Below are 27,134 nucleotides of genomic sequence, written 5' to 3'. Positions count from 1 at the left end.
ATGCACTACTATGAACAAGACTGTGACATTTGAGTTTTGACTGTGCAGAATGGAATATGGCCGGTGTTTATATTTATGCTACTAAATATTAATATGAATGTGCTATAGGTCTGTTATGTTCTTGGTGTATGCAAGGTTATCATTTTACATTTGACAATTTTTGTTTTGCAGATTTCTTTCAAAAAGCTCCACCATTCCTAATCCAGCTACAGAATATTTTGAGAAAATACCCAGATGGAGGACAAATACTTAAAGTAAGATTTTATTTCTGTATGTTTTAGCTAAGATATGTCCATTCTTAAGTGATGTGCAGTACACATGTAAATAAGGAATTTTTTAATATATCTCATCAGACAAATTTTGCTTCTTTCTCTGCCAGAGATTTCCCCAGACTAGGAGGGTCAATTAGCATGTTATCACGCCCACAGGGGTGCTATAACATGATTTACAAGAGCCGGTGTCCACGCCAGTGCTCTACAAATCACATGCGTGCACGTGGCTTTTTTCACTTGCATCATTGAGCCTCTGAAGACGGGTGTACTCGTCCTGGCTTTAGAGATGCGTACTGTGCATAATTCTTCAGCAAATTCTTCAGCAAATTCTTCAGCAAATAATTCTTTCGGCGTGTAGCCTTCCCCATGATGAAGGCTACACGCCGAAACACATGTAGGGTCCTGGTGTCGGCACGGTCATAGTGGGACATGCCCTCAGGTAAACACTTGCTATTTTAGGTACTTACCAGTTTTACATATTATTGTGCTCTGCCTGTTTATTGCATTCTTCTATCATTTTTCTCCTGATTAGTACACATCATACTAGACCAGACATTGTTAGCTGGATCCATTTATTAGATCGACTATCTTGAGTACTATTGTGCACTTTGTTACTATTTATACTGATTATTTATATAATTCTGCACTTTATTCAGTTCACGTATACCCAACTTTGGGAACACATTTTTTTATATTCTATCTGTGGCCAGTATTCTTGATTTAGGATATGTACCATCCAGTGTTTGGCTTGCTTTGTGGTTAGTGTATATTTCACTAGACTGCATATGGTGATATACAGATATATATTGGCCATTTTGGTGTGCTATAATAATTTTTTATTTATATCTCATATATTTATTCCACATAGTATTTGTATAGTATATATTTGCTATCTTGTATTTATTGAGGTAGTTATACTCCCCTCCTCTGTGAATTATATTTTGTATAGCTATATACACACTATATACAAATATATGCTTTTTGTGGTGCACTTGTGTCGCCAGGGCTATGGGGTTCTCGGTCCGGGCCGTATATGTACGGGGATGCTGTGTCACTGTTGTATAATGGCCGATGCCCGGTTCCGTGACCCTGGGGACACTTTTTAAAAGGAGTATATACAGGGGAGTGGAAGAGTTTGTATTGTGATGCCACTTGTGGGTTGCGGTTATGGTGATGGAACCACCGCTGCACAGTCTGTTATCTCTGGGGCTGATGGTTGTGGCAGCTGGAATGGTAGGCTCTCCGCAAGTAGGGTAGGGCCCCAGAGAGTGAATTTTGGGGTCCGTCGCAGAAAGAAGGTAGACCACACAATGGGGATGCAGTGCAACTTCTGTTTACTCACAGTGTTGTTGAGTTGTGGCCCTGAGAACGGCTGGTTTAGACCCCTGGTCCCTTTTGTCCCAGTGCCGGTGTGGTGACCTGATAGTCTCTTTCCCCGGCACCTCTCACTGGTTGGTGGGACCCCGTAGCCTGGAGCGTTTGTGGGTCCCTTACTGTCTTTTGCCAGTCTCTCGTCCGTACAGTGGGCAGTGCGAACCCTGTGGGGTCGGTGTTCTGTTCTGGCCCCTGGCTCACTCTTTACTGCTGATGCCTCCGGATTCTTGGGTCAGTGAGGTCTGTGAAGGTCCCCTTATTGTGCAGGTATTTATCAGGTTGTCTGAAGCTGTCGCCTGACCTAGGGCCTTGTGCCCCATCGGTGCTCTGGTTCCAGAGGTACCTGGCTGTACCGTCCATGGTAACCAATCTCCTTGCCACTTAGGTCACCGTTACACGACCCCGTCTGGAGACACGTCCGTCCCCTTCAACTGTCACTACCGGACTAACAGACACTCAGTCAGACAGGGTTTGTCTGTCCCCTCCCACCGGGCTGTCTGCTAGTGGACTGGACTGGCTCCAACTCTGGGCGGCCATTCGTTGGGTCCCCGACTAGTCAGTCATCCCTAATGGGGAGTGGGAAACTGGGGTTGTTATGTGTTTTGGTGGTACCAGCACTGGTCTTCCAGGTCCCTGGGGGTAAGCCCTGCATCTGGTTCAGGATGCAGTACCTCGTAGTGCCCTGAGGGGTTGAGGGGTGCTACACACTGCTTTTGAGAGATTCTCTAACTGTCCTCCTTTTTTGTCCCTTGCTCTGCCGTTTGCGGTGCTTTTTTTTTTTGCACTACTTTCATTACTTTTTACCTTGTCCCTTTATTCTATTGTAAACAAAAAATACATGGCTAAGTTAATACTCTGGGGGAAGCACTCCAAAGGTTCCCACAGGAGGGGTGCCAACTTCAAACAGAAACATGTTACACAAAGAGGACAAAGAAGGAAATGGCACTTGAATGATTGCAAACAAGAATAAAGTTTATTGAAAAATATTATCAAAATATTTAATCATTAGTATCAAAACAGTCAATAAATTTGCAAGGAGAATAAAATCGAGGTCAAAGAGATGTAGGTGGAGTGATGAGTACAATAGAGAACACAATTGTAATAAAACCAGAACACCACCTCTATTAACCCTGCCAAGATGAAGAGGGGTTTGTAAAAGAACCAGGTAAGTGGCTCTTGTAAAAGGCTGCAGTAAAACAAACACCACAACGATGACCAAAGGTCAACAGGGGCCCCTGTAGTCGTGTGGAGGTAACCAGGGGAGTAGGTGTGTGACAGTGGTGGGTCACAGAGGTAAGGCTGCAGAGGATAAAGGAATGGGGTTACCCCAGACAGAATAATATTCAAAGTGGCTAGAAAATAGTCATGGGTCACGAGGGTAAGGCAAAAGATCACTATATATGCAGCCCACCAATTGTTAAAAACATATACCCAGAGGTTATAGTACGTGAAAATAGTCGTAGGTCACGGAGGTAAGGCTGCAAAGATTAGGAGATAAAGGCTACCTCAGATGGAAAGTGAATCAGTATGGTTAGAAATCAACCATAGAACACAGGGGTAAAGCCAAAAAGTACCTACATAAAATATGTAGCCCCCTTATTATCAAAACCAAACCATATGGGGTATATGAAAAAACACACAGTATTATGTGTGTGTAAGGTGGGAAAGAAAAAGGGGGGGGATTGTGCGGTAAACAGATGTGCCAATGTCAACCAGAGCAGCAAAATAGTAAATTAAATATATATAGCCCAGATACATAAACCTGTATAAAACAGGGAATGCCAAAGGGTAGACAAAAGTACAATTTTTAAAAAATTTGTTCCTGTGGTGGACAGTGGCACATCCGCAAACCGGACCATCCAGTAGTAAAGTAGAGGAGAGGGGACCGGAAGGTACAGGAGTATGGAAGGATAAGTATACTGCAAGCAAAGTATAAGGAGAGAGACCGTGTCAGCAAAACACAGTGTAAATGGATACCCAAAGTATCGCTGGCACGTGCAATCAAAGAGCCAGAAATTACCTGGTGGGGTGGCAGAGTGAGGTGGTGGAGGGATGGCTCCAACGTCCGTTTCGCTTAGGCGCTTTTTCAAGAAGATAGTCTGAGAGCGCTGACAACATATAAGGAGTCAGCACAGGTGTAACAGATCATGGCATTAGTGGCCGCTACTGCGCATGCGTCTGGGGCGGAGACCAGAGGACGGAACAGACGGAGGACCACTATTAACAGGGCGCATGCGCGGGAGAGCGGACGTTTCCATAGCTCCCGCGCATGTGACTCGCCCTCCCCAGGGTTTGGGACACCCGGTGTCGGGCCGGACTAGTCCGGGGGGTAGTCAGTGGTGGCGGGGCCCGACTCCGTGACCCTGGAGGGGTCAACTAATATGGCAGAGGTGGGGATGGTAATCAATAATAGAGTTTGTAGGTTATTCGTGACGCCACCTGTGGAATGTGGCTATGGAGCTGCCGCTGCTGGATGGGGCCTCCGGGGCTGATGGACTAGCAGCTGGGATGGTTCTGCTCCCCACAGGTGGAGCGGTACCCCAGGGCTGCCGTTGGTGCTTGGAAAGGGTGCAGTGCAGGGTGAAATAAAGGAGGCAACACCAGGGGGTGCAGTTTCAAGATGTTTACTCACAATTCCAGGGCTACAGCACACTGGTGCCTTTGGACTGCTGAAATCTCCTGTCAGGGACCTCCGCCGATCCCGGGTAGTTCTGGGAGTAAATGCCGGTGCACCCTTTTGTTGTGTCTCTTTCCTCAGCTATCTTCAAGCCTTGACCTCTCTGGATAAACCTGTCTCGGTCTCCACTATAGGTTCTGGTCAAGAAGGCTTGCCTGAATGGATCTTGCCCTCTTCCCAGGGGATCTACGGTGGGATGTGGCCCTGGGCGCTTGCAACCACCCTGGGCCATCGGTGTTCACTTTGGAAATGTTTTTCTTTCGTTGGTTCCTAGGGACCGTCCCTGTATGCAGCCTGATCCCTCCACCCGATGGTCAGTGGAACAGGCCATGAGCTTGAAAGCCTTTCAGTGGCCCTGGAATCCGTTCTTTGAGTCTGTGGTGTCACCTGGGCCTAGCTGGGCCCCAGGGTCTCCACCAGGAAGCTTCACTTTCTCTTGCTTTTCCGAGGTATCAACCTCTCTCTCTCTAACTCCTCACTTCTGACTCCTCTCAACTCCTTTCACCAACTCCTTTCAACTAACAACTAACTTTGAACTTCCTGTGTCTGCTCTTTCTTTCTGTTGGCTCCTCCCACTTTCCCAGTTGCTAGGCCCCACCCTATGGGAGAAGAGATGGGTCTTACAGCCCCCCCAGCATGCAGCATGGGGGGTAGCTGCCACTATCCCTGGTCCCAAAATATGCCTAACAATAGGTGTAGTGTGAACCAGCGTTTACTCCTGTCCTTACCCAGGATGGGACATCACACCTCTGGCTGAGGTGCAATGTCTCTGTGGCGACGGAAGCCTCAGGGGTGCCACACATGCGCTCAAAGTGGACAGCGTCATGCAACCGCCCTCCAGCAGTCAGCCAACCGGCAGACTCGCACAGCCACGGAGGTATGTATGAAATAAAATAACAAGTGGTGTATGATGACAGGGAAAGGAAAACACAGGCAGGGAGATGAAAGGGTATATACTACAACAACATATTGGCAGTAAAAACAGTCATATATGAATCCAGTCTTTCCAAATATTCAGGAGGTCCACCAATGGGGAGGGAGTAGTGATGGAGATCGTGACAAGTGTGATGGCCACAAATAAATTGAAATGGAGATACCTGTACAAAAAAAAATCATACACAAGAAAAGAAAGATAATTTAGAATGACATGAAACAGAATTAAAACAAGATAAAAACAACAATTGTGTTCAAAAGGATAGTGCAACCTTTTAAACAGGGACAATTTAATGAACAGGAATTAGATGGTTATATCAATACATATTGATTATACATCAAGTGTGAATAAAAAGAGCCCCTAGGGGACCAGGATTACAAGCCCAGATGCACAGAATGTGTCCCCGAACGGGGAAAGAAAAGAGGAAGAAATGACGCAAAGAAGGGGAATCTAGGGATTATAAAAAGAGAGAATAGCTGACCATCTCGTTGAGACCATGGGGGACCAGGGTGTTAAGGGAGACAATCCACTTCGACTCTCGTTGTGCGAGAGTCTTACGCAGATTGCCCCCCCGAACACCCTCGTGGACCACGTCAATACCTTGAACTTTCAAGGACCTTGTGTCACATCCGTGATGTCTGTGAAAATGACGGGGGAGTGTCTTAAGTAAAGAAACGTCCTCCACCGAACCAGCAGCATTAATGTCCCTGACGTGCTCCCTAACACATACGCGCAATTCGCGTGAAGTAAGACAAACGTAAATTAGGGAGCACGGACAGGTTGCGTAATACACTACATGCGTAGATGCGCAAGTAATGCGCTGGTCAGTGGAGAACGTTCTTTTCCCCTCTGAGCAAGCAAAAGATGCAGTTCTCAGAATGTTGGGGAATGCTACACAATGGCCGCATGGAAAACAACCCCGAAGAGGAGCACCAGAGCCAAAGGGGCTTTGCGTCATTTCTTCCTCTTTTCTTTCCCCGTTCGGGGACACATTCTGTGCATCTGGGCTTGTAATCCTGGTCCCCTAGGAGCTCTTTTTATTAACACTTGATGTATAATCAATATGTATTGATATAACCATCTAATTCCTGTTCATTAAATTGTCCCTGTTTAATAGGTTGCACCATCCTTTTGAACACAATTGTTGTTTTTATCTTGTTTTTAATTCTGTTTAAAGTCATTCTAAATTATCTTTCTTTTCTTGTCTGTGTTTTCCTTTCCCGGTCATCATACACTGCTTGTTATTTTATTTCATACATACCTCTGTGGCTGTGCGCGTCTGCCGGTTGGCTGACTGCTGGAGAGCGGTTGCATGACGCTGTCCACTTTGAGCGCATGCACGGGAGCTATGGAAACGTCCGCTCTCCCGTGCATGCGCCCTGTTAATAGTGGTCCTCCGTCTGTTCCGTCCTCTGGTCTCCGCCCCCGGCGTATGCGCAGTAGCGGCCACTAATGCCATGATCTGTTACACTTGCGCTGATTCCTTATACGTTGTCAGCGCTCTCAAACAGACTATCTTCTTGAAAAAGCGCCTAAGCGAAACGGACGTTGGAGCCATCCCTCCACCACCTCACTCTGCCACCCCACCAGGTAATTTCTGGCTCTTTGATTGCACGTGCCAGCGATACTTTGGGTATCCATTTACACTGTGTTTTGCTGACACGGTCTCTCTCCTTATACTTTGCTTGCAGTATACTTATCCTTCCATACTCCTGTACCTTCCGGTCCCCTCTCCTCTACTTTACTACTGGATGGTCCGGTTTGCGGATGTGCCACTGTCCACCACAGGAACAAATTTTTTAAAAATTGTACTTTTGTCTACCCTTTGGCATTCCCTGTTTTATACAGGTTTATGTATCTGGGCTATATATATTTAATTTACTATTTTGCTGCTCTGGTTGACATTGGCACATCTGTTTACCGCACAATCCCCCCCCCTTTTTCTTTCCCACCTTACACACACATAATACTGTGTTTTTTCATATACCCCATATGGTTTGGTTTTGATAATAAGGGGGCTACATATTTTATGTAGGTACTTTTTGGCTTTACCCCTGTGTTCTATGGTTGATTTCTAACCATACTGATTGACTTTCCATCTGAGGTAGCCTTTATCTCCTAATCTTTGCAGCCTTACCTCCGTGACCTACAACTATTTTCACGTACTATAACCTCTGGGTATATGTTTTTACCAATTGGTGGGCTGCATATATAGTGATCTTTTGCCTTACCTCGTGACCCATGACTATATTTTCTAGCCACTTTGAATATTATTCTGTCTGGGGTAACCCCATTCCTTTATCCTCTGCAGCCTTACCTCTGTGACCCACCACTGTCACACACCTACTCCCCTGGTTACCTCCACACGACTACAGGGGCCCCTGTTGACCTTTGGTCATCGTTGTGGTGTTTGTTTTACTGCAGCCTTTTACAAGAGCCACTTACCTGGTTCTTTTACAAACCCCTCTTCATCTTGGCAGGGTTAATAGAGGTGGTGTTCTGGTTTTATTACAATTGTGTTCTCTATTGTACTCATCACTCCACCTACATCTCTTTGACCTCGATTTTATTCTCCTTGCAAATTTATTGACTGTTTTGATACTAATGATTAAATATTTTGATAATATTTTTCAATAAACTTTATTCTTGTTTGCAATCATTCAAGTGCCATTTCCTTCTTTGTCCTCTCCCTTTATTCTATGTATCAATAAACTTTATACATTTTATATTTTTGTATTGGCTAATTTTTGCTATGGGTGAAACATGTTTGTTTTTCAAATAGCCTTTTTCCATATGATTACATGGGGATTGCAGTTGTGCATTGTCACCTTTTACACATTTTGTTTCACAACCCCTTGTGCGACACAGTTTTGGTGTTATATGATTCTGCACTTCCAATCATGTGCAGTGTGCCTCTCTGAAGCGTACACGTACACCCGACTTCAGAGGCTCAATGATGCAGGTGAACAAAACCACGCGCAAGATCTGTTTGTGTCTAATGTAATAAAAGGACTGTTAGAAGGGAATTTCGATAGCTAAGCACAACTGTTGGTTGTTCTGGGTGCACGGGGGTGCCGTTTTTATGCTCAGTGGCTTCATAAAGGACTGTTAGGGTTTCTAATTGTTTTTTTTTTATTTTACGAGTTGCATTTTTAGTGTATTATGTCATAGATGTTTAGGTTTCAACATAGGTGCATGCTTAATTTGGATCCTGGGGGCATGTTTACGTGTTCTGGGGGAACATTGCGGTCTGATGTTTGCCCTGGTAACCTACAACTTGAGCGGGCTAGGTCCCAGGCATTGATGGTTTGGAATTCGCAATATGACTTGGAGGAGGCGGGTTTTAGTGGAATTCTGCTATTGCACATCTGTCCGACCACCGGATGTGCTAGTGTTGCATATAGTAGGCAATAACATTGGAGTTGTATGTTCTTGGAAGTTGATTTGAGATATAAAGTTTGACCTTTTGAGTTTGTGGTGTTCCTATTCGGTGATTATCATTGTGGTCAGACATCCTGGCTCTGCCTACATATAAGTATGTGAGACCGGTAGAGCAGATTAATAAAGCTAGAATTGAAGTTAAGACACTGTCTCCTTTTATTGTTAGGAATGACAGGATAGTGGTGAAACATAAGGAGTTGGAAATGTCATTGATGGAACATTTAAGGTTGGACATTGTTCATCTCAAAGCAATTGGCACTGATATATAGATGTTGGGCTTGAGGGACGATATTGAACAAACCTGAGAGGTTTTGCTAGACCAGGCCACAAAAGGTGTCATGTGGCCAGGTCTGTGGCAGGGGGGGATAAGTCAGGTTTAGAGGCTGCTTAATTGGTAATGTCCTTTAAGTAGAAACTCACTATTGGGGAATAGTGGCTTCTCTGTAATCCTATAACCGTCCATGTCCCAATGCACAAAAACACATAGACACAAAAAATATAAACCTATAGCGAGATACTGTAGATGATACATGGGAGATATCTAATGTACCACCTTGTACATATTGTACACTTGTGCCTTTCATGGGGCAATATAGGGTGTTTAGCCAGGTTTAACCCCTTCATCCCCGAACCTAGTTTCACCTTCATGGTGAGCCTATTTTTTTCAATAGGATAAAGGAAAACTGATAAAACTGTTAAATTATTTCTTGGGCTATCAGAATAACTAATACTCATTATCCCTTCTAGCATGAATGAATTAACTCAAGGAAGATGATGGCCAGAGTTTATATTTTATATCCGCTACACACTGGAGGAGGGGTAGCGAAAGATGAGTTAAAATGGATTATCGTGATGGTCCAATGCCATAGATATGCCTATAACACATGTACAAGTATCAAGCACATGTCCTGTTTGCTAGAATAAGACATGGTGCTAGACTGATACCTGCCAATCATCTATGCAGCTTGACAGTATGTGTGGGGTCGTAACCCTGTTAGATTTCCCCATATATGTTGGTGATATAGACTGTAAGAAGAAATTATTCAGAAATATCTCATTATTTTCCAGGAGCTCATACAGAACGCTGATGATGCTAAAGCCAGAGAAGTCATCTTTGTTTATGATGAAAGGGAATGTGGGACAGATACTCTGTATGCGATGGACCCACATATCATCCAAGGTATTTTATTATAAGCAGTAGGAAATCTGAAAATCTGTTCAGAGACCGCAAGAGCACAGAATCGTCAATGTACTATATAAAGGCTGCAATGTTGAGTGGCTAAAGCGGCACCATAACACTACAAAGTAAAGAAACATTAAACGATCGTCATAGGAAATGTTCAAAACCTTGGAAACGTGGATGTTGAGAATGAATTTGATTATCCAGAGTAGTGAATTCCAAAGAAAAGGAGCAGCACAAGAAAAATTGTTGAGCCACGAATGGGAGGTTTGGTTAATGTTAGATTGGTGGCGGTGTGTAGAGCTTGGGTGTCCTGATGTGGAGTTCGAATCTGACATTGAATGAGCAGCCAGGATAGTGACCGGCAGAGAGGTAGACTCATTAACATGTTGGTTGTACAGAAAAATGAACTGGCTGCTACATTCTAGGTGAAAAGTGGGGAGTGGAAAACGGCTTCAATTACAGTATTTCCACAGGGATGAAAAGTTAAATGTGGTAGCTACTGTACAGGTGACGTGAGCATGTAATCATGAAAAGGAATCTGTCACCAAGTTTTTGCTGCCCCATGTGAGAGCAACATGATGTAGGGGCAGAGACTCAGATTCCAGCGATATCACTTACTGGACTGTTTGGTGCTGCTTCAATACAATCTCTGATGAAGAAAAAAATTCTCTGAATGCTAAGCTCTGTATAGTCCCGCCCACATCACTGATTGATAGCTTTCTGCATACACTGTGCATAGGCCGAAAACTGCCAGTCAGTGCTGGGGGCTGGGTTGTACAGAGTTCCTGAATATGGAGGACTACCTAGCAGGAGGCTTACTAGTCCTCTTTATTATAATCTCCTGTTGATAAAACTGTGATTCTTTTATCAAAACTACAACAAACAGCCCAGTAAGTGACACATCACTCTGTCAGTCTCTAGGTTGATAATATGAGAGAAATCCAGAGTCAACTTCTGGTCCTGGGTCACATGCTAACACTGAGCAAGAGTACATGTGACATTGAGGAGATTAGTTCTCCTTGCTGGACGCTGTTAATTTAACACTGAAATAAAGAAGTTTGTGTTGGTTGGGAGTCTTTATTTTAGAATCAAAAGCATGGCACAAAATGTTTTTTGTTTTTTTTTTTATTTAATTTTTATGTTTTTGAACTAGGAAAACAATGGTGATAGAGGGTGATTTTATCTATAGTGTGTGTGTGTGTGTGTGTGTGTGTGTATATATAATATATATATATATATATATATATATATATATATATATATATATATATATATATATATATATATATATATATATATATATATATATATATATATATATATATATATATATATATATATATATATATATATATATTCATAGTAGTCCCTATACTGTGACATAAATCACTATTCTGTCAAGTTAGAAGCTAAACCATGGCTAAAGAATAGAGCAAATATCAAAAGTAGTAAAAAGAGCAGAAACCTGGGAAGGTCTGGACCAAAACCCTGACACTGCTTTCCCCATTTGTTTCTTCCAGGGGAAAGCTAACTCGAAACTTGCATCAGGGTTTAGGTCCAGGCCTTCCCAGGTTTCTGCTCCTTCTACTATGATGACTTTTCATGTTTGCTCTACACATTAGCCATGGTTTAGCTTTTACTGTGATGTGACCTCATTGTGATGGGACTGAATAATGACTTATACCACAGTTTCGAAGCTACTATGCATCCTATGACCGTTTATTCATGCTTGACCATGACTGTTATCATCTAATAATTGGATTTCTGGATGGTGGGACCACTGTGTCCCCTACTCTTTTTATATCACTTTATTAGGTGTTTTCTCTGCTAAAATATTATAAACCTTATTAATAATTAATTTGGGATTTATTGCTTCTATATCCATTTTAAATGTAAAGTGATTTCATCATAAATAACAATAAATAAAGTTCACCTTGGATGCCCTCAATTAATGATCCGTTTCCTTGTAGCACATCCCCCTTTAAAAGTTCCTTTCCCTAATGCGGGCGTGTCACAGTACGATCTATCATGCGATCGTACCCGCCCCCGTCGTTTGTGCGTCACGGGAAAATCGCTGCCCGTGTCGCACAAAGTCGTTAAACCGCCGTCACATGTACTTACCTGTTGAGCGACCTCGCTGTTGGCGTTGAACATCCTCTTCCTGAAGGGGGTGGGACGTTCGGCTTCACAGCGACGTCACACAGCCGCCGGCCAATAGAAGCGGAGGGGCGGAGATGAGCGGGACATAAACATCCCGCCCACCACCTTCCTTCCGCATAGCCGGCGGGAACCGGTGGACGCAGGTAAGCTGTGTTCATCGTTCCCGGGGTGTCATACACAGCGATGTGTGCTACCCCGGGTACGATGAACAACCGGCGCCATGAAAAATAAACGATTTTTTAAAATTAAGCGACGTGTACCCGACTCATGATTTGTGACCGATTCAGCATTGGTCGGAGGTGTCACATGAAACGACGTCGCAAACGATGCCGGATGTGCGTCACTAAAACCGTGACCCCGACGATGCATCGCACGATAGATCGTCTCGTGTGATGCCCGCATAAATCATGATAAAGCTGAAAGACGTGCTATTATATGTGAAAGAATAACGGATGAGATTTGTTTTTGCTGCAGGTCCTTTTCTTCTGGTTTACAATAATGAGATGTTTAGTGATCGTGACTGGGAAGGAATCCAGAGACCAGGAAATAGCATTAAACGCAAAGACCCGGACACTGTGGGGAGATTTGGACTGGGCTTTAACTCCGTATATCACATAACAGGTTAGTCTGAAATTGATTTCATGTGTATTGGTGAAGTTTTTGGTTTCTTTTTGTTGGACAAAATAAAAAATGACAAATGTTAAGCGGTTACGGTATCTGACACCGCACACTTCAGCATCGATAGGTGAGTGGCACTAATCATGATCTATCTCCACGTACCGATCAGGAAAGGATCGTCGGGATTGTCCTATTGTCACCATTATAATAGGTTGCAAGCATGATACCGGCCGATCAAACATGCGTCATAAAAAGTACATGTAGACATATCGTTGCCATCCCAATGTGAAAGTGAGCGGCATTGGACAACCCCTCTGACAGTATGACTCTGGTCATGAAATGCAGTTTTTGTGTATTTTTTCTTACAGTTTGGGGGAAATCTACCAACACAGCTACTGCCCACTACATAAGCAAACTTTTAACATCCATCAGGGGCAATAAAGTTAGATTCATAAATTTGTCCTTATCCTGGAAATTAAAACAAATCATTTACTCTAAATATAATTTATATACCAGTACAGATTAGTATTTTTATTATTCTGTTGTCCATATCTGAAGGTTCATACACAGGGTTGTATAATGCCTCCGTACAAACATAGCGCTGTATAGACCACTACATCGAATGTGTTATTATGGAGGTACCACTTTAATGATTGTGGTACTACTTTAATGATGTGATCATTGAGGTTCTGGGGTAAGGCGTTACAAGCCTCTAAATGGCGACTCAGCTGATCCCCTAGGTTTTCTATAGGATTCATGTCTGGAGAAAGTGGCGGCCGCTCCATCTGAGGTTCCCCAGCCTCAAGCAGCCATTGCCTAAAGATTCAACCTCGATGAGCTGGAGCATTGTCATCCATGAAGATAAAATTAGGACTGTGTTGTTCATGCAGAGGCATAATTGTGGCGCCCTGGCCTAGCCAGGTCGTCACAGATAACACACAAACACCCCACCCCCCATTAGACAGGGACACCAGCCAAACACAAAACCCTTGTTGCCTCCCTCCAGGGTCTGATGTCCACACCAGGTGGGGCGGAGCCAAGTGGTTGGCTCCACCCACCAAGGAGTTCACAAGCCTGGAGGCGGGAAAAGTGACAGAACAGTTTAGGAGGTTGAAGTGTGAGGAGTAAACACTTGGGTGTCTGGGTTTATGGCCCAGGCACTGACAGCAAGGTTGGCAGACAGTGGTGGCCGTCTGCAGCAGTGGTGAATTGACGCGGAACCGTAGTACCGGGGACGGGCAACGGCCCGCCAGTACCGACCGGGGAGCGAAGTGAAGCCAGCACACACAGGCAGGGCCATTGGACCCCGACCAGGCTTGGAGCCGCCGACAATAGTCAAATCCGAATGTGACTGGAACCCCGGGGGTTTCATAACAGCAAAAGTCCCAAATGAAGGCAACCGCTCACACCGTGAGGGTAACAGCTACCGCCTAAGGCTAGAGACCCAAGGGCCAGCGCCTGCGGGCAAACGGGCTCCTCCGGTACCCATACACCGGGGAGCGGACTACCGTTGGGAATCCATCGTAGTCAAACGAGAACATCAAGGTGCAGGGAAAGACAGCCTCCATCACCTGTCCGGGGAGAGACACTGCAGCCGGCTGCGGCCCCGTCCATCTAGCTGTTTGGTTTACCAAGGACTTTGTACCTTTCTTACTGAGTGAGTACACCCGTGTCATCCGGCACCGCGTCGCGCTGTCCCTGCAACCCTGCACCTCACCAACCCTGCCTCCCCGTCACATCATCGGGCCCCGGGACCACCGACCCCTACCCACGGAGGGGGAAAATAACATCCCAGCTGCTCCCTACCATCGCTCCCGGGATCCCCGTCACCAGCAGCGGTGGTGCCCATCTTCACCACGACCCGTGGGTGGCGTCACGGACTAAATCCCCCAAACCAACCACCCCTTTCACTCACGGGGAAGGAGCGCCGCTCGAGTCCCCGGATCCGGCCCACTGCTCTAGCCGCCGAGCAGCAGCAGCCGCAGCAGCGCTGGACCCGAGCGTTAGCGAGCGCAGCGCAGTGGCGTCCTCCCCGCCCACGACACAATGACCGGATTAATGTTATTCAAGTAGTAGGGGCTTGTCAGTGTGCCTTTCAAAGTGTAGAGCAGTGCTGTATTAACTACACACACACTATAACACCACCACAACCATTGGGTTGTCTGGTGACAACAGTGATTGATTCATAGTGTGCCGCCCAACGCCAGCAGCCGGGCTGCTCGGATTCGGATCTACGGTGTGGCTTGAGGGGTCTCCGGACCCGGGGGTCTCGCGGACACTTTGAATAAAAAGGGGGAATGTTGTATGTGGGATTTGCTGTATAGTCTGTGACGCCACCCATGGCGTGTGGTAAGATGGGGTACCACCGCTGCTGTTAGGGAGCACCCGGGGGCGTTGGAATGGCAGCTAGTTGTTTTTAACCCTCCGTGGGTAGGGGTGGTTGCTCCAGGGGGCTAGTGTCTCTGTGCTGAGGATGGTGGCTGCAGAGGTCGGCGCACCCCGTCGGACCGGGGGAGGTTAGTGTACTCACAGTTAAAGAAATCACACAAGTCCTGTGGTAAATCAAGGTGCCAGTGGCTGGAGCTCCCCGGCCGGGTGTATTCTGGTCCCTCACCAGGGGTTATGGTCTGTGTCACTTTCCTCTGCACTATTTTTAGTTCTCCTTGGACTTCTCGGTATAGGACACGGGAGTCCGCTCCCAGAACTACGGGTGTGAGCCTTGCCCGCAGACGCTAACTCTTGGGACCTATGGGGCCCTGGCGGATGCCCTATTCCCCGCGGTGGGCTGCCGGTCTGCTCTTTTGGGACTTTGGGTGGGACAGGACCTGTAATTCTGTCCTCAACTGGTTAATTAACAAAGCCGTTTGTTTCTGTCCTTGCTTCAGGGTCCAGGTACCCCCTCTGTGCACGGTTTCTGGGTCGGTTCTCCGGTGTCATTACCGGCGGGCTCCTACCCTGTCCTGGTCCAACTCGCATCTCCAGCAGCCGTCTTCCCGTCTCCTGACAGACATGGACCACCGTCTGCCACCTAGCCAGCACGCCGGGGCTCCAACCCCGATGCCTCTCCTCTCTGGCTTGCACTTCAACTTCACTTTCTCCTACTCCAACTGTCAGCTCCAACCTCCAACTCCAGCTACTCAACTCCACTCCAAAACTTCACTACTCCTTTTCCCGCACCGGGTTCTCTAGACCCCTAGGTGGGCGTTTTCCTTCCGCCTGGTCCCGCCCACTGGTGTGCATTTACTACCCTGGGGGGTTGACTAGGGTTTTGTTGGCTTGGTGTAACCCTGTGAGGGATGGTGTTATGTGGGGGGCTATTTGGTGTGTGACCACCTGGCGGCGCCAGGGCGTCACAGTCCCCCTTGGTTTAATGCAGACCATCCGCGGGCTGTTCGACCACTGACATTTATTTTAACTGCAAATAGAAAAGTAGAAAACATAAATAACAGTAAAACATTTCTTCCCTTACGGGAGGAACATTTCTTAAACGTTTCAAACTGGACAACTTTCCCATTGCACCCGCCACCCAAGAAAACCTGTTCCCTGGTGCCACCGCTAAAACTGGTTAGCACCCCTTGCCCAAGTCCAAAAACAGTTCCGGGTGACGCCCACACAGGCCGGGTACAAAGTTCCTTACCCGGCAGTCCTTATCAAGGGCCCCATGTCCGGGGGACCCCTGGCCTGGCGGTTAGCCACTGGTTTTGGTAGTAACTGGGCCTCGGCCTACTCTACCGCAGGCCCTTCCTCCAATCAGCCTCTCCGGAGGCCGTGCCGGTGCACAACAAGAAGGTGGATGGGGGTATTTACAAGGCCCAAACGTTTTTTGGTTGGCCTGCCAGTTCTCAGCCATGGTCCATTTTAAACTCTATGATTTTCAATGGGGGGGTATACAACTGGGGTAGCCAGGAAACCGCTACCTTACTCCCTTTCTGCAATTGGAGATGGTGGAGGCACAGCTGACCATCAATCTTCACCCACATTCTCACGTCCAGTGTGAACCACCCCCTCTCTCCACAGTGTCGGGTATATGAAACCATATCTCTGGGCTCCAGGTCTCGATATGGGTGTCCTGTGGGCAGGTGAGGGGCCACATCCATCCGGGACACAAAGATTTCTGCATCCATGCCCGGCTCATAAATGAAGCCCCAGCCTTTTTGGGGGTTGAAATGGCGGACCTGCCCACGGTAAGTCGGGCCCCGCACCCGGAAGGTGGCTTGCCGGAGGTGATTCTTCTCTTGATATGTCCGGGACAACACCTCTGCCTTTCTCTTTTCCCGGGCGGCTATCTCCATCTTGAGCTGCCTCTGCTGCCTCTCCTAGTATGGAGCGCAGTCTTCGGGCTCCTCCTCCTGCTCGGGAGCTCGTCTCACGCGGACAACCTCGCTGCCGGCTACGACCGGCTCCATTCTTGGTTGAGGGCTCCGCTCCACATTAGCCTGCTCCGCTTCCCTGCAGGTATGTCCCGGCTGCCCCACAGCCGGGACCGGGTACGGATCGGCAGTCTGGGTCGCTGCTGCAGTTGTCTTCTGGGTCGGCTCTGCCTTTGATCTGGCTGAGTGGGCTGCTGGGGCCGGTGTCGTCATATGTGCGGCCATTCTCGGAGCCGGGGGTGACGTCATCTTAGGCCTGGCCGGGCTCTAGGCCGGAGGGGATGTCTTCGGGGCCTTGGTCTAGCCCGGGGCTGCTACGGGTGCCGGAGCGGTGGCGTGCTCATGGCCCGAGGTCCCCGTTGCCGGGTCCTCGCAGGTAGATGCAACGGGCTCTGCTGCCGTAGCTTGGGGCAGCGGATCGGGGCACTAGCCGCAGGTGAGGGAGGCGACGTGACAGATTGGGGCAGACCGAGCTCCTCAGCTGGTTGGGCCAGTTCCGGTGGAATATAAGGTCGTGGGTTGCTTACCTGCTCCTATGAGGCCCTCTCCTCTTTGCGTGCCCGTACGGCTGCAGCCAGTTTCCCCATCTCGGCCGTCCATGTAGCCAGCAGGTAATTGGCCTGGGCCTGGATTTTGTGGCACATCCGTGCAGTCTGGGCTTCTACCCAGTCAGCAGTCCCGGGAGCAGGCTCCTTCTTGGTCGGGTTTCCGGACCGGTAAGACATCCTCTCTTGGTGGTGTCCAGGAACGGAATATGGCAGAGTCCTGGTGTCTCTGCCTCTTATCTACTCGGGTCACATACCGCTGTTTCCGCCCTCCCCCCTGGTTTTTCAGGAGCAGTCTCTTAGCTTGTCTTACTAGTTTTTGTTTTCTCAGCAAGCACTTCCTTCCGCCCACGTTCCCACGGGACGGGGCTTCCTGTTTGCGCTCTTTCTCGGGGAAAAAGATGATGGGCTGTCGTTTCTTGCGCCCAAAGATGGTGGCAAAATGGCGACTTTTCAAAATTTTTACAGCGAAGCACCGCTGACAGTCTAGAACAAGGCGCACTTCCACCAGGTACGTGGATGGGTCAGAATCCTGCTCGTGATGCCAAGTTTGGAGGTGTGCCGCCCCACGCCAGCAGCCTGGCTGCTCGGATCCGGATCTATGGTGTGGCTCGAGGGGTCTCCGGACCCAGGGGTCTCGCGGACACTTCGAATAAAAAGGAGGAATGTTGTATGTGGGATTTGCTGTATAGTCTGTGACACCACCCATGGAGTGTGGTAAGATGGGGTACCACCGCTGCTGTTAGGGAGCACGCGGGGGCGTTGGAATGGCAGCTAGTTGTTTTTAACCCTCCGTGGGTAGGGGTGGATGCCCCCGGGGCCCAGTGTCTCTCTGCTGAGGATCGTGGCTACAGGGGCCGGCGCGCCCGGTCGGACCAGGGGAGGTTAGTGTACTCACAGTTAAAGAAATCACACAAGTCCTGTGGTAAATCAAGGTGCCACTGACCCGAGCTCCGCGGCCGGGTGTATTCTGGTCCCTCACCCGGGGTGATGTTCTGTGTCACTTTCCTCTGCACTATTTTTAGTTCTCCTTGGACTTCTCGGTATAGAACACGGGAGTTCACTCCCAGAACTACGGGTGGGAGCCTTGTCCGCAGATGCTGACTCTTAGGACCTATGGGGCCCTGGAGGATGCTCTATCCCCCGCGGTGGGCTGCCGGTCTGCTCTTTTGGGACTTTGGTTGGGACAGGACCTGAAATCCTGTCCTCAACTGGTTAATTAACAAAGCCGTTTGTTTCGGTCCTTGCTTCAGCGTCCAGGTTCCCCCTCTGTGCACGGTTTCCGGGTTGGTTCTTCGGTGACGGTACCAGCAGGCTCCTACCCTGTCCCGGTCCACCTCGGATCTCCGGCAGCTGTCTTCCCATCTCCTGACAGACATGGACCACCGTCTGCCACCTAGCCAGCACGCCGGGGCTCCAACCCCAACGCCTCTCCTCTCTGGCTTGCACTTCAACTTCACTTTCTCCTACTCCAACTGTCAGCTCCAACCTCCAACTCCAGCTACTCAACTCCACTCCAAAACTTCACTACTCCTTTTCCCGCACCGGGTTCTCTAGACCCCTAGGTAGGCGTTTTCCTTCTGCCTGGTCCCGCCTACTGGTGTGCCTTTCCTACCCTGGGGGGGGTGACTAGGGTTTTGTTGGCTTGGTGTAATCCTGTGATGGATAGTGTTTTATGCGGGGGGCTATTTGGTGTGTGTGACCACCTGGCGGCGCCAGGGCGTCACAATAGCACTCTCCTTGACGTTTCCAACATCGTTGGACGCCATCATTTCTGGACCTACACTGATGTAAACTGTTTCAAATGGTCTGACATTCATCATCCAGTTTCGAAGGGCATTGTTCACAATGAAGCAGTCATCCGTGTGGGATGTGGCCAAAGGATGTCCACTTCTAAGCCTTTTTGTGACTCTTTCAGTCTCCCTGTATTTTTGTTGCAACCTGCTGATGATATTCTGTGAGCTCAGTAGCTACTTCCGTCTGAGAATATCCTGCTGGAAGCCTCACAATGTCGAGGTACTGTCGATCAATTGTTAGGTGTCGTCTTGGTCTCATGATGTCAAAATGTGAACGACGACATGAGGAGGACTGTGAGGCTATGTGCCCACGCTACAGGATTTACCGCGGATTTACCGCGGATTTTGCCGCGGATTTACCGCGGATTTGCCGAAAATCTGCAGCAGCAGCACTTCCAAGCCATTTCAATGGCATTTTGGAAATGCTGTGCCCATGCTGCGGATTTTTCCGCGGCGGATTTGCCGCGGATTTTGATGCGGAAAAATCTGCAGCATGTCAATTGTTTGGTGCAGATTTGGTGCGGATTTTTGGCTTTGAATGGGAAAAAAAAAAAAAAAAAAAATCCGCATCAAAATCCGCGGCAAATCCGCGGTAAATCCGCGGCAAATCCGCGGGTGCGGATTTGCCGCGAAAGTCGCGGATTTTCAGGCAAAAAAATCCGCAGGGACATTCTAGCGTGGGCACATAGCCTTAAAATACCAATTCTAATTGAACCTTGAAATGTATTGGGCGATTCATGGATGAAACACCTGTTGTGAATTTTGCCATTAGGCTCCTTGTTCGAGAACAGCAAGTTGTGCAAAAAGTAAAGAAACACTGAACAGTTGGACTTGTGCATTCAGACGTTTAGAGAAGGTCACATTAAGTTCACCTGAAAAGGTTAGAGAGCATTTTAAGATAATCCTGAAATTTCAGCCACCAGCCAAATATCCCTAACGTTTTGTGAGTAGTGTAAATAAAAACTGTCTATTAAAATCAGTAAAGAAAACTCAGAATCCTGTTATAGTCAATAGTATCACTTAAACAAGAAAATAAAATATTTATGCAAGGGTTCTTTGATAAACTGAAGCATTTATGCAGATGTGAAAAGATGTGGAGATTTGTTCATCATGTTCTAGCTGTGCTCAGATGTGAGTTATTTTTTACTCCCTTATATAGCACTATTAACCCCTTCACGACCATGGACGGATATATCCGTCATGGAGCGTGTCCCGTTAAGCCCCGCCCCCTGTGTGCCGACCGCGGGCAGGCGGCGGTCGGCACACATATCAGCTGTTTTCAACAGCTGACATGTGTGCCTGCTAGCTGCGGGTGGAATCGCTTCCACCCGCGGCCATTAACCCCTTAAATCTTGCTGCCAAAGTTTGGCAGCAAGATCTAAATGCGCGCGGCCATGTTTTTTACTTACCGCCGCCCCCACCGGAAGTCACGTGCGTGATCACGTGACTATCGGTGGTTGCCATCGTAGCACAGGGTCATGTGATGACGCCTGCAGCTATGATGTTTCACTTTCGTTTTCCCTGGGCCGAGAGCAGAGGGAAAAACAAAGTGACTGAATCTGCTGTTTACAGCTGTATAGCTGTGATCAGCAGATAGATAATAGCGATCGGATTGCTGATCGCTATAGCCCCCTAGGGGGACTAGTAAAATAAAAAAAAAAATAAAAAAAGTAAAAAAAAAATTTAAAAAAATAAAAAAAAAAAACAAAACCTAAAAGTTCAAATCACCCCCCTTTCCGTCCATTGAAAATTAAAGGGTTAAAAAATAAATAAATATACACATATTTGGTATCGCCGCGTTCAGAAATGCCCGATCTATCAAAATATAAAATCAATTAATCTGATTGGTAAACGGCGTAGTGGCAAAAAAATTCCAAACGCCAAAATTACGTTTTTTGGTCGCCGCAAGTTTTACGCAAAATGCAATAACAGGCGATCAAAACGTAGCATCTGCGCAAAAATGGAACCATTAGAAACATCAGCTCAAGACGCAAAAAATAAGCTATCACTAAGCCATAGATCCCAAAAAATAAGAACGCTACGTGTTTCGGAAAATGGCGCAAAACGTGCGCCACTTTTATTGGACAAACTTGTGAATTTTTTTTTAACCCCTTACATACAAGTAAACCTATACATGTTTGGTGTCTACAAACTCGCACCGACCTCAGGCATCATACCCACACTCAGTTGTACCATATAGTGAACACCGTGAATAAAACATCCCAAAAACTATTGTCATCACACTTTTTTTGCAATTTTTCCGCATTTGGAATTTTTTTGCTGTTTTCCAGTACACCATATGGTAAAACTTATGGTTTCATATAAAAGTACAACTTGTCTCGCAAAAAACAAGCCCCCATATGGCAAGATTGACGGAAAAATAAAAAAGTTACGGCTCTCGGAAGAAGGGGAGCAAAAAACAAAAACGCAAAAACGGAAAGTGCCCCGGGGCTGAAGGGGTTAATCCCACAGTGCTTTACAGATGTGATCATTGCGGTCCCACTGGCGAGCGTGAGGACATGCATGGATACACCATATCACCACCCAGGGTGCTGCTGTGCTGGCTAAACCCAGGACCTTTATCCTCAAGGTATTCTCTACCAATGCTATAATCCACTCAAATTTCCATATCCCAGGCACTCATCTTTAAGAGACTCTTGACTAAAGGGTGCTTTATACGCTGCAACATCGCTAGTGATTACTAGCGATGTCGCGAGCGTTAGCACCCACTCCGTTGTTGGTGCGATATGTGGTGATCGCTACCGTAGCGAACATTATCGCTACGGCAGCGTCACACGCACATACCTGTTCTGCGATGTCGCTGTGCCCGCCGAACAATCCCTCCTTCAAGGGGGAGGTGCGTTCGGCGTCACAGCGACGTCACACGGCAGCCGTCCAATAGCAGAGGAGGGGCGGAGATGAGCGGCCGGAACATGCCGCCCACCTCCTTCCTTCCTCATTGCCGGTGGATGGAGGTAAGGAGATGTTCATCGCTCCTGCGGTGTCACACATAGCGATTTGTGATGCCGCAGGAACGACTAACAACATCGCTACGTACGAGACAATGATTTTTGGTAAATGAACGACCTCTCATATACCAACGATTTTTGTCTCTTTTGCGATCGTTTAAGGTCGCTCCTGCCTGTCACACGCTGCGATATCGCTAACGGCGCCGGATGTGCGTCACAAACACCGTGACCCCGACCATATATCGTTAGCGATGTCGCAGCGTGTAAATGGCCCTTAAGACCCAGGCGGGGTCGAAACGTCGAATGACTGACTTCAGTCGCCTCAATAAATTTAAAAAAAAAATTTGCATCACAATCTGAGTGCAGTGAATGTACCGTATTTATTATCTTGGATTGGACCCATTTTTCACTTGCACCACCATCCACTTGTCTGAGTGCAGACCAATTTTTTTGATCTTCACTCAGTGAATGTGTGGCGCCCATGAGGCTTCAGTGGCCACCGAGTATTCCACCCAACATTGGGTGTAATGCTAATCCCAATTCCTGAGGAGGTCAGTCCCGGTTTCACCACTTACACACTCAAATACACACCAACTTGCCCTGTTCCCACTGGGGACTGGGCAGGGTAGGGTAATGAAGGGGTCGCCGACAGAGAGGCATTTACAGAATGCCCTCAAAAGGGGCCCCAGTCCCACTAGCTTAGGACCTGGGAGGGGGAAATTGCAGCCAGTAGGGGGGAGTCAGGAGCCAACACAACAGTTAAGCAATTCTCCAGCAGGAGAGCAGCGGAGCAGACGTGCCTCACAGGTGCTCCAGTGGGAAGAAGGAAAAAGTTCACACAGTTGCCGTGGGGAGAGTGAATCTGCTCCCCTCGGACCCAACGCCACACAGGGCGGCAGGACCCTATGGAAGATCATAGTTCACGTTGGTTTTTCAGGACGGGGAAAGTTTCAAGCTTCCCTGACCACACTGCACACAACAGCACAGTGCCATGTAGGATACGGGTCTCGCTTCAAGCCGGGCCCCACATTGGAACTGCAGATAGGAACAAGAGTACATCTTGTGAAACCCAGGGTCCCCTCGTAGCTTCAAGCTAGGTGATCCACAGACAGGCGTTACAAGGAGAAAACCACCAAACCCCAAACCGGATTGATCTCTAAAGGGATTTGGGTTCGACGGCGCCCATCATAACAAGTGACCGGTATTACCTGGGTGAGCGGCAGCGTACAAAAGTGAGTAAACAATCTGGAACCGCAGCCATAGACTCTGACTCTTTTATTACCCATACTGCCGCTCTGAGCCGCCATTACTACTCCCCTCATCATCCTCCCGGGGCCCGCTCTACCTGTGGAGAGCGATACCATCCCTGGCTGCTAGTACCATCTGCCCCGGAGCGCAGCGGCGGCCCATTCCCTGGCCGTGTACCACAGGTAGCGTCACGACAAACACCTCACTACTACCCCCGTCATCCTTCCCCATCCATCTTCTGTATGCCTCGGGGCGACGGAGCCGGGCTAAGGCTGCCCGTGACAACGACAGTCGACAGCCCGGTGACAAGTATGTTAAATACACTTGCCTCGTAGGGCGCTACAAATGTCCTCTGGTCCTTAGTATTGTCTTTGGAAGAAATAAGTCATGTGCCAGTCCTTTTATATTGACCACACATGTATTTATACATATAAATGAGATCTCCTCTGAGACATCTTTTTTTTCTAAGCTAAACAAGCCTAGTTTCTTCTTTTCTCATAATAGATGAGGTCTCTACCCCATAATGATCTAGCTGCTGCCTTTGAACAAATTCTAGCTTTCCAATAACCTTTTTAGAATGTGGAGCCCAAAACTATGTCCTAAAATTAAGATGTGGCCTTACCAAATAGTTATAGACAATAGAGATTATCTTATCTGTCAAGATTTGTATTTGGCAAATCACGTGGATTTAAAAGGAAACTCAATTTTTAGTGAAGTTAATCTCTGTGAATTGAATGCTCATTATTATGGAAAAAACAAAAGAAAAACTCCTAAAAATTCAATTTTATTATTACTATTAAAAAGCAGATAATTCCCACTTGAGAACAGCGGAGGGAAAGAAGGGTGAGCCGTCGATGAGAGGGGCGCCATTGCGTCTAGGTTGCCAACCTCCGCGGCAAGGTAGGACTATAAAAGGAATCTTTTTGGCCACACCCCTTATTGCACTGCAACATTGTACTTTCCCATTCACTACTGGTATTTTTTGATGGGCAACATTTAGGTTTGTGTGACATTTGGAATTATTTAAAATTTACCTGCAGTGCAACAAAATACAGGCTTTTTACCTCTACTCCAGCCGACACGGCTGCTGTCATCTTAGCACTGATATATGGGGGGACTTAATGAGGTTATATTTTTGACACCCTGTTTGCACTCAAGCACTGTTTTTGTCCCCAGTAATTGTTTTTTGTTTGTGTGGGAATTATCTGCTTTTTAAAAGTAATAATAAAATTGAATTTTTTTTTGATCTATGGGCAAAACCCATGGGAGGATTGCGGGAGGGGGAAATGGCATGGCCCCTCCTTGCATAATTATAGTAGACAAAAGGAAACATCGTGGCGCCCACTAACCAAACCGGTCATGCCCACTAACCTGGAAGGGCCCATACATTCTAGGCTCAACCATACCAGGATAGGTACATATATACCGGGATTGAAGGTCATGATGGGGCTCATATATATCAGGATTAAGTCCTACGTAGTCTAGAGATTCCAATTTAGTCCACAAATGGAAACCGGAAAAACATAAAAAGAGAGAAACCAACACAAAACACTGTCCCTAGTCACCAATTTATAAGAAAGCAAAGATCAGACATAGTCCAGCGCTTCCCACGAAGTTCTTTTTTTACGTAGATAATAGGGTATATCGAATCAATACAAGGCTCCACAGACTTTGAGCAGCAGCCACTCCGGGATCATACTGCGCACCATGAGACCAGCGACTCTGATGAGTGGTAACGTCAGAAACGTTACTGCTCATCACTCTGATATCCATCGACTGTTATGAACGGTGATGTCAGGAATGTCGCCTCTTATCACTGATACGCGGTGACTGTGTTGAGCAGCTGCTCAACAATCTATGGAGCCTCGTTCTGATGCTCCATAGCCTTTAATCTACGTAATTGAGGAACGTCATGAGAACTACTGGGCTATGTTGGACCTGGTAACTTTGCTTTCTAAAAAATTGGTGAACCAGTGAGTGTCTTGTTTTTGTTTCTCTTTTTGTGTGTTTTCAGGTTTCTATTTGTGGACTATATCGGATTCGCTGGACTACTTCTGAATCTCTGAGTCCCTAAATTTGACCTGCATGAGTCTTTATTTAAAAAATAAAAATGGTGAAACAGGGAAAGTGTGGGGGAGCTTTATTTAAACTATTTTGTGTCTCTGATATTTTTCTTTTCACTTACTGGATTAGTAATGGGGATGTCTGATAGACACCTCTCCATTACTAACCCCTGGGCTTGATGATAGTTGACGCTACACTGCTGATGTAAACAGTAAAAACCATTACCCCGATTGGGCAATTGGGTAGAGCCGAGGCAAAGTGCCAAACATGGAACATCTAATGTGATGCACCACTTCTGGTGAGGCTGTAAGCTGGTATTTTTAGGTTGAGAAGGGCACAATAACCATGGACCTTCCCAGCCTGATAATGGCCTACAACTTGCTGCCTTACATTTGATGGCTATCAGAAATAGGGTTGGGGGCATGTTGGCATTTTAATTTATTTAATCATATAAAGCTGTCTAAAAAGCTCCACATGGTGCAATTTTTATATGTTGGTGTTGGTGCAGTTATGTCTGTCTGTCTTTCTATATGTTTGTCTATATGGCGGTCTGTGTGACTATATATTTATCTCAATCTATCTCTATCTATTATCTATCTCTAAAGCATTCATTGGTGTCCAAAAAACACATTTTTGACTCTACATTTTTTCTGCCAAGAGATGCAGAAATGTTTGCATCCAAATGCTCAACCTGTGCACATACCCTAACATTATTAACCTGCAGATTGCCCTATACTTACAGCCTAATTGCATTATCTGACCTGGCAGGTTCACGTAATAGAAAACAAAAAGTTTGTCGTCACTCTTGATACTGTTTTAAGTTTTCTGTCGATGGGGCTTTATGGGGTTCTTATTGATACAAATTTGTGCGACATGACGTTTACTTCACTTCTCATTACATTTATAGAGCCACTGCAGCACTTCATCCTCTGCCTGTTAAGCTAATCATTGGACTTTGCTATAAGCCCTCTAACATACCCATAGCAAACTTTTTGTTTATAGCAAACTCTAATTAGTAACTTACCAGCCCCATGGGTATTTACCCATAATGACTCCACACTGCCACAGCTGCCCCATATGTCATCATTAAGCACAGGTCTTAGTCAGATTTCACAAAAATACACCCCACTCATACTTTAGCTTTTGCCTTTCTACTAAAGCATAGGAAAGAGTTTATTATTCTCCTTTTGATGTTTCTATTCCAATGAACTTATCTAATACATGAGAAAAGCTTATTGGAGCGAACTCGTCATATGGTGAATACTGGATCAAGTCCACAGAGGTGAGCACCCACGCTTTCCTATTGTCAGTGCTGCTGCTTTTCCTGAGTGTCCCTTACTATTCACTGCAAAAGCTGCTGCCAGTGGACTAGCTATATAAATAATGGGTCGCAACAGTATCCTCATCCATCGGATGTAAGATGGTGAAAGGCATGTGACTCGCCCACCCCAGGGCGATGGGACACCCGGTGCCGGGCCGGACT

The 27,134-nt window shown here is 46.9% G+C and overlaps 1 protein-coding gene across 1 annotated transcript in view; it reads left to right on the top strand.

The window, feature by feature from the left end:
- Positions 1–27,134, top strand: part of LOC142257230 (sacsin-like) — an 84,045-nt gene that overhangs the window by 6,912 nt on the left and 49,999 nt on the right. The window contains exons 2-4 of the mRNA XM_075329383.1: positions 172–254; positions 9,767–9,878; positions 12,516–12,662. Of these exons, the coding sequence (XP_075185498.1) occupies positions 172–254; positions 9,767–9,878; positions 12,516–12,662 (342 nt within the window). The remainder of the gene's footprint in view (positions 1–171; positions 255–9,766; positions 9,879–12,515; positions 12,663–27,134) is intronic.

Source organism: Anomaloglossus baeobatrachus, chromosome 11 (genome assembly GCF_048569485.1).
Source record: "Anomaloglossus baeobatrachus isolate aAnoBae1 chromosome 11, aAnoBae1.hap1, whole genome shotgun sequence".
Classification (NCBI taxonomy): Eukaryota; Metazoa; Chordata; class Amphibia; order Anura; family Aromobatidae; genus Anomaloglossus; species Anomaloglossus baeobatrachus.
The sequence above is the reverse complement of the archived record's forward strand: the minus strand, read 5'-3'. Positions and strand labels throughout refer to the sequence as shown.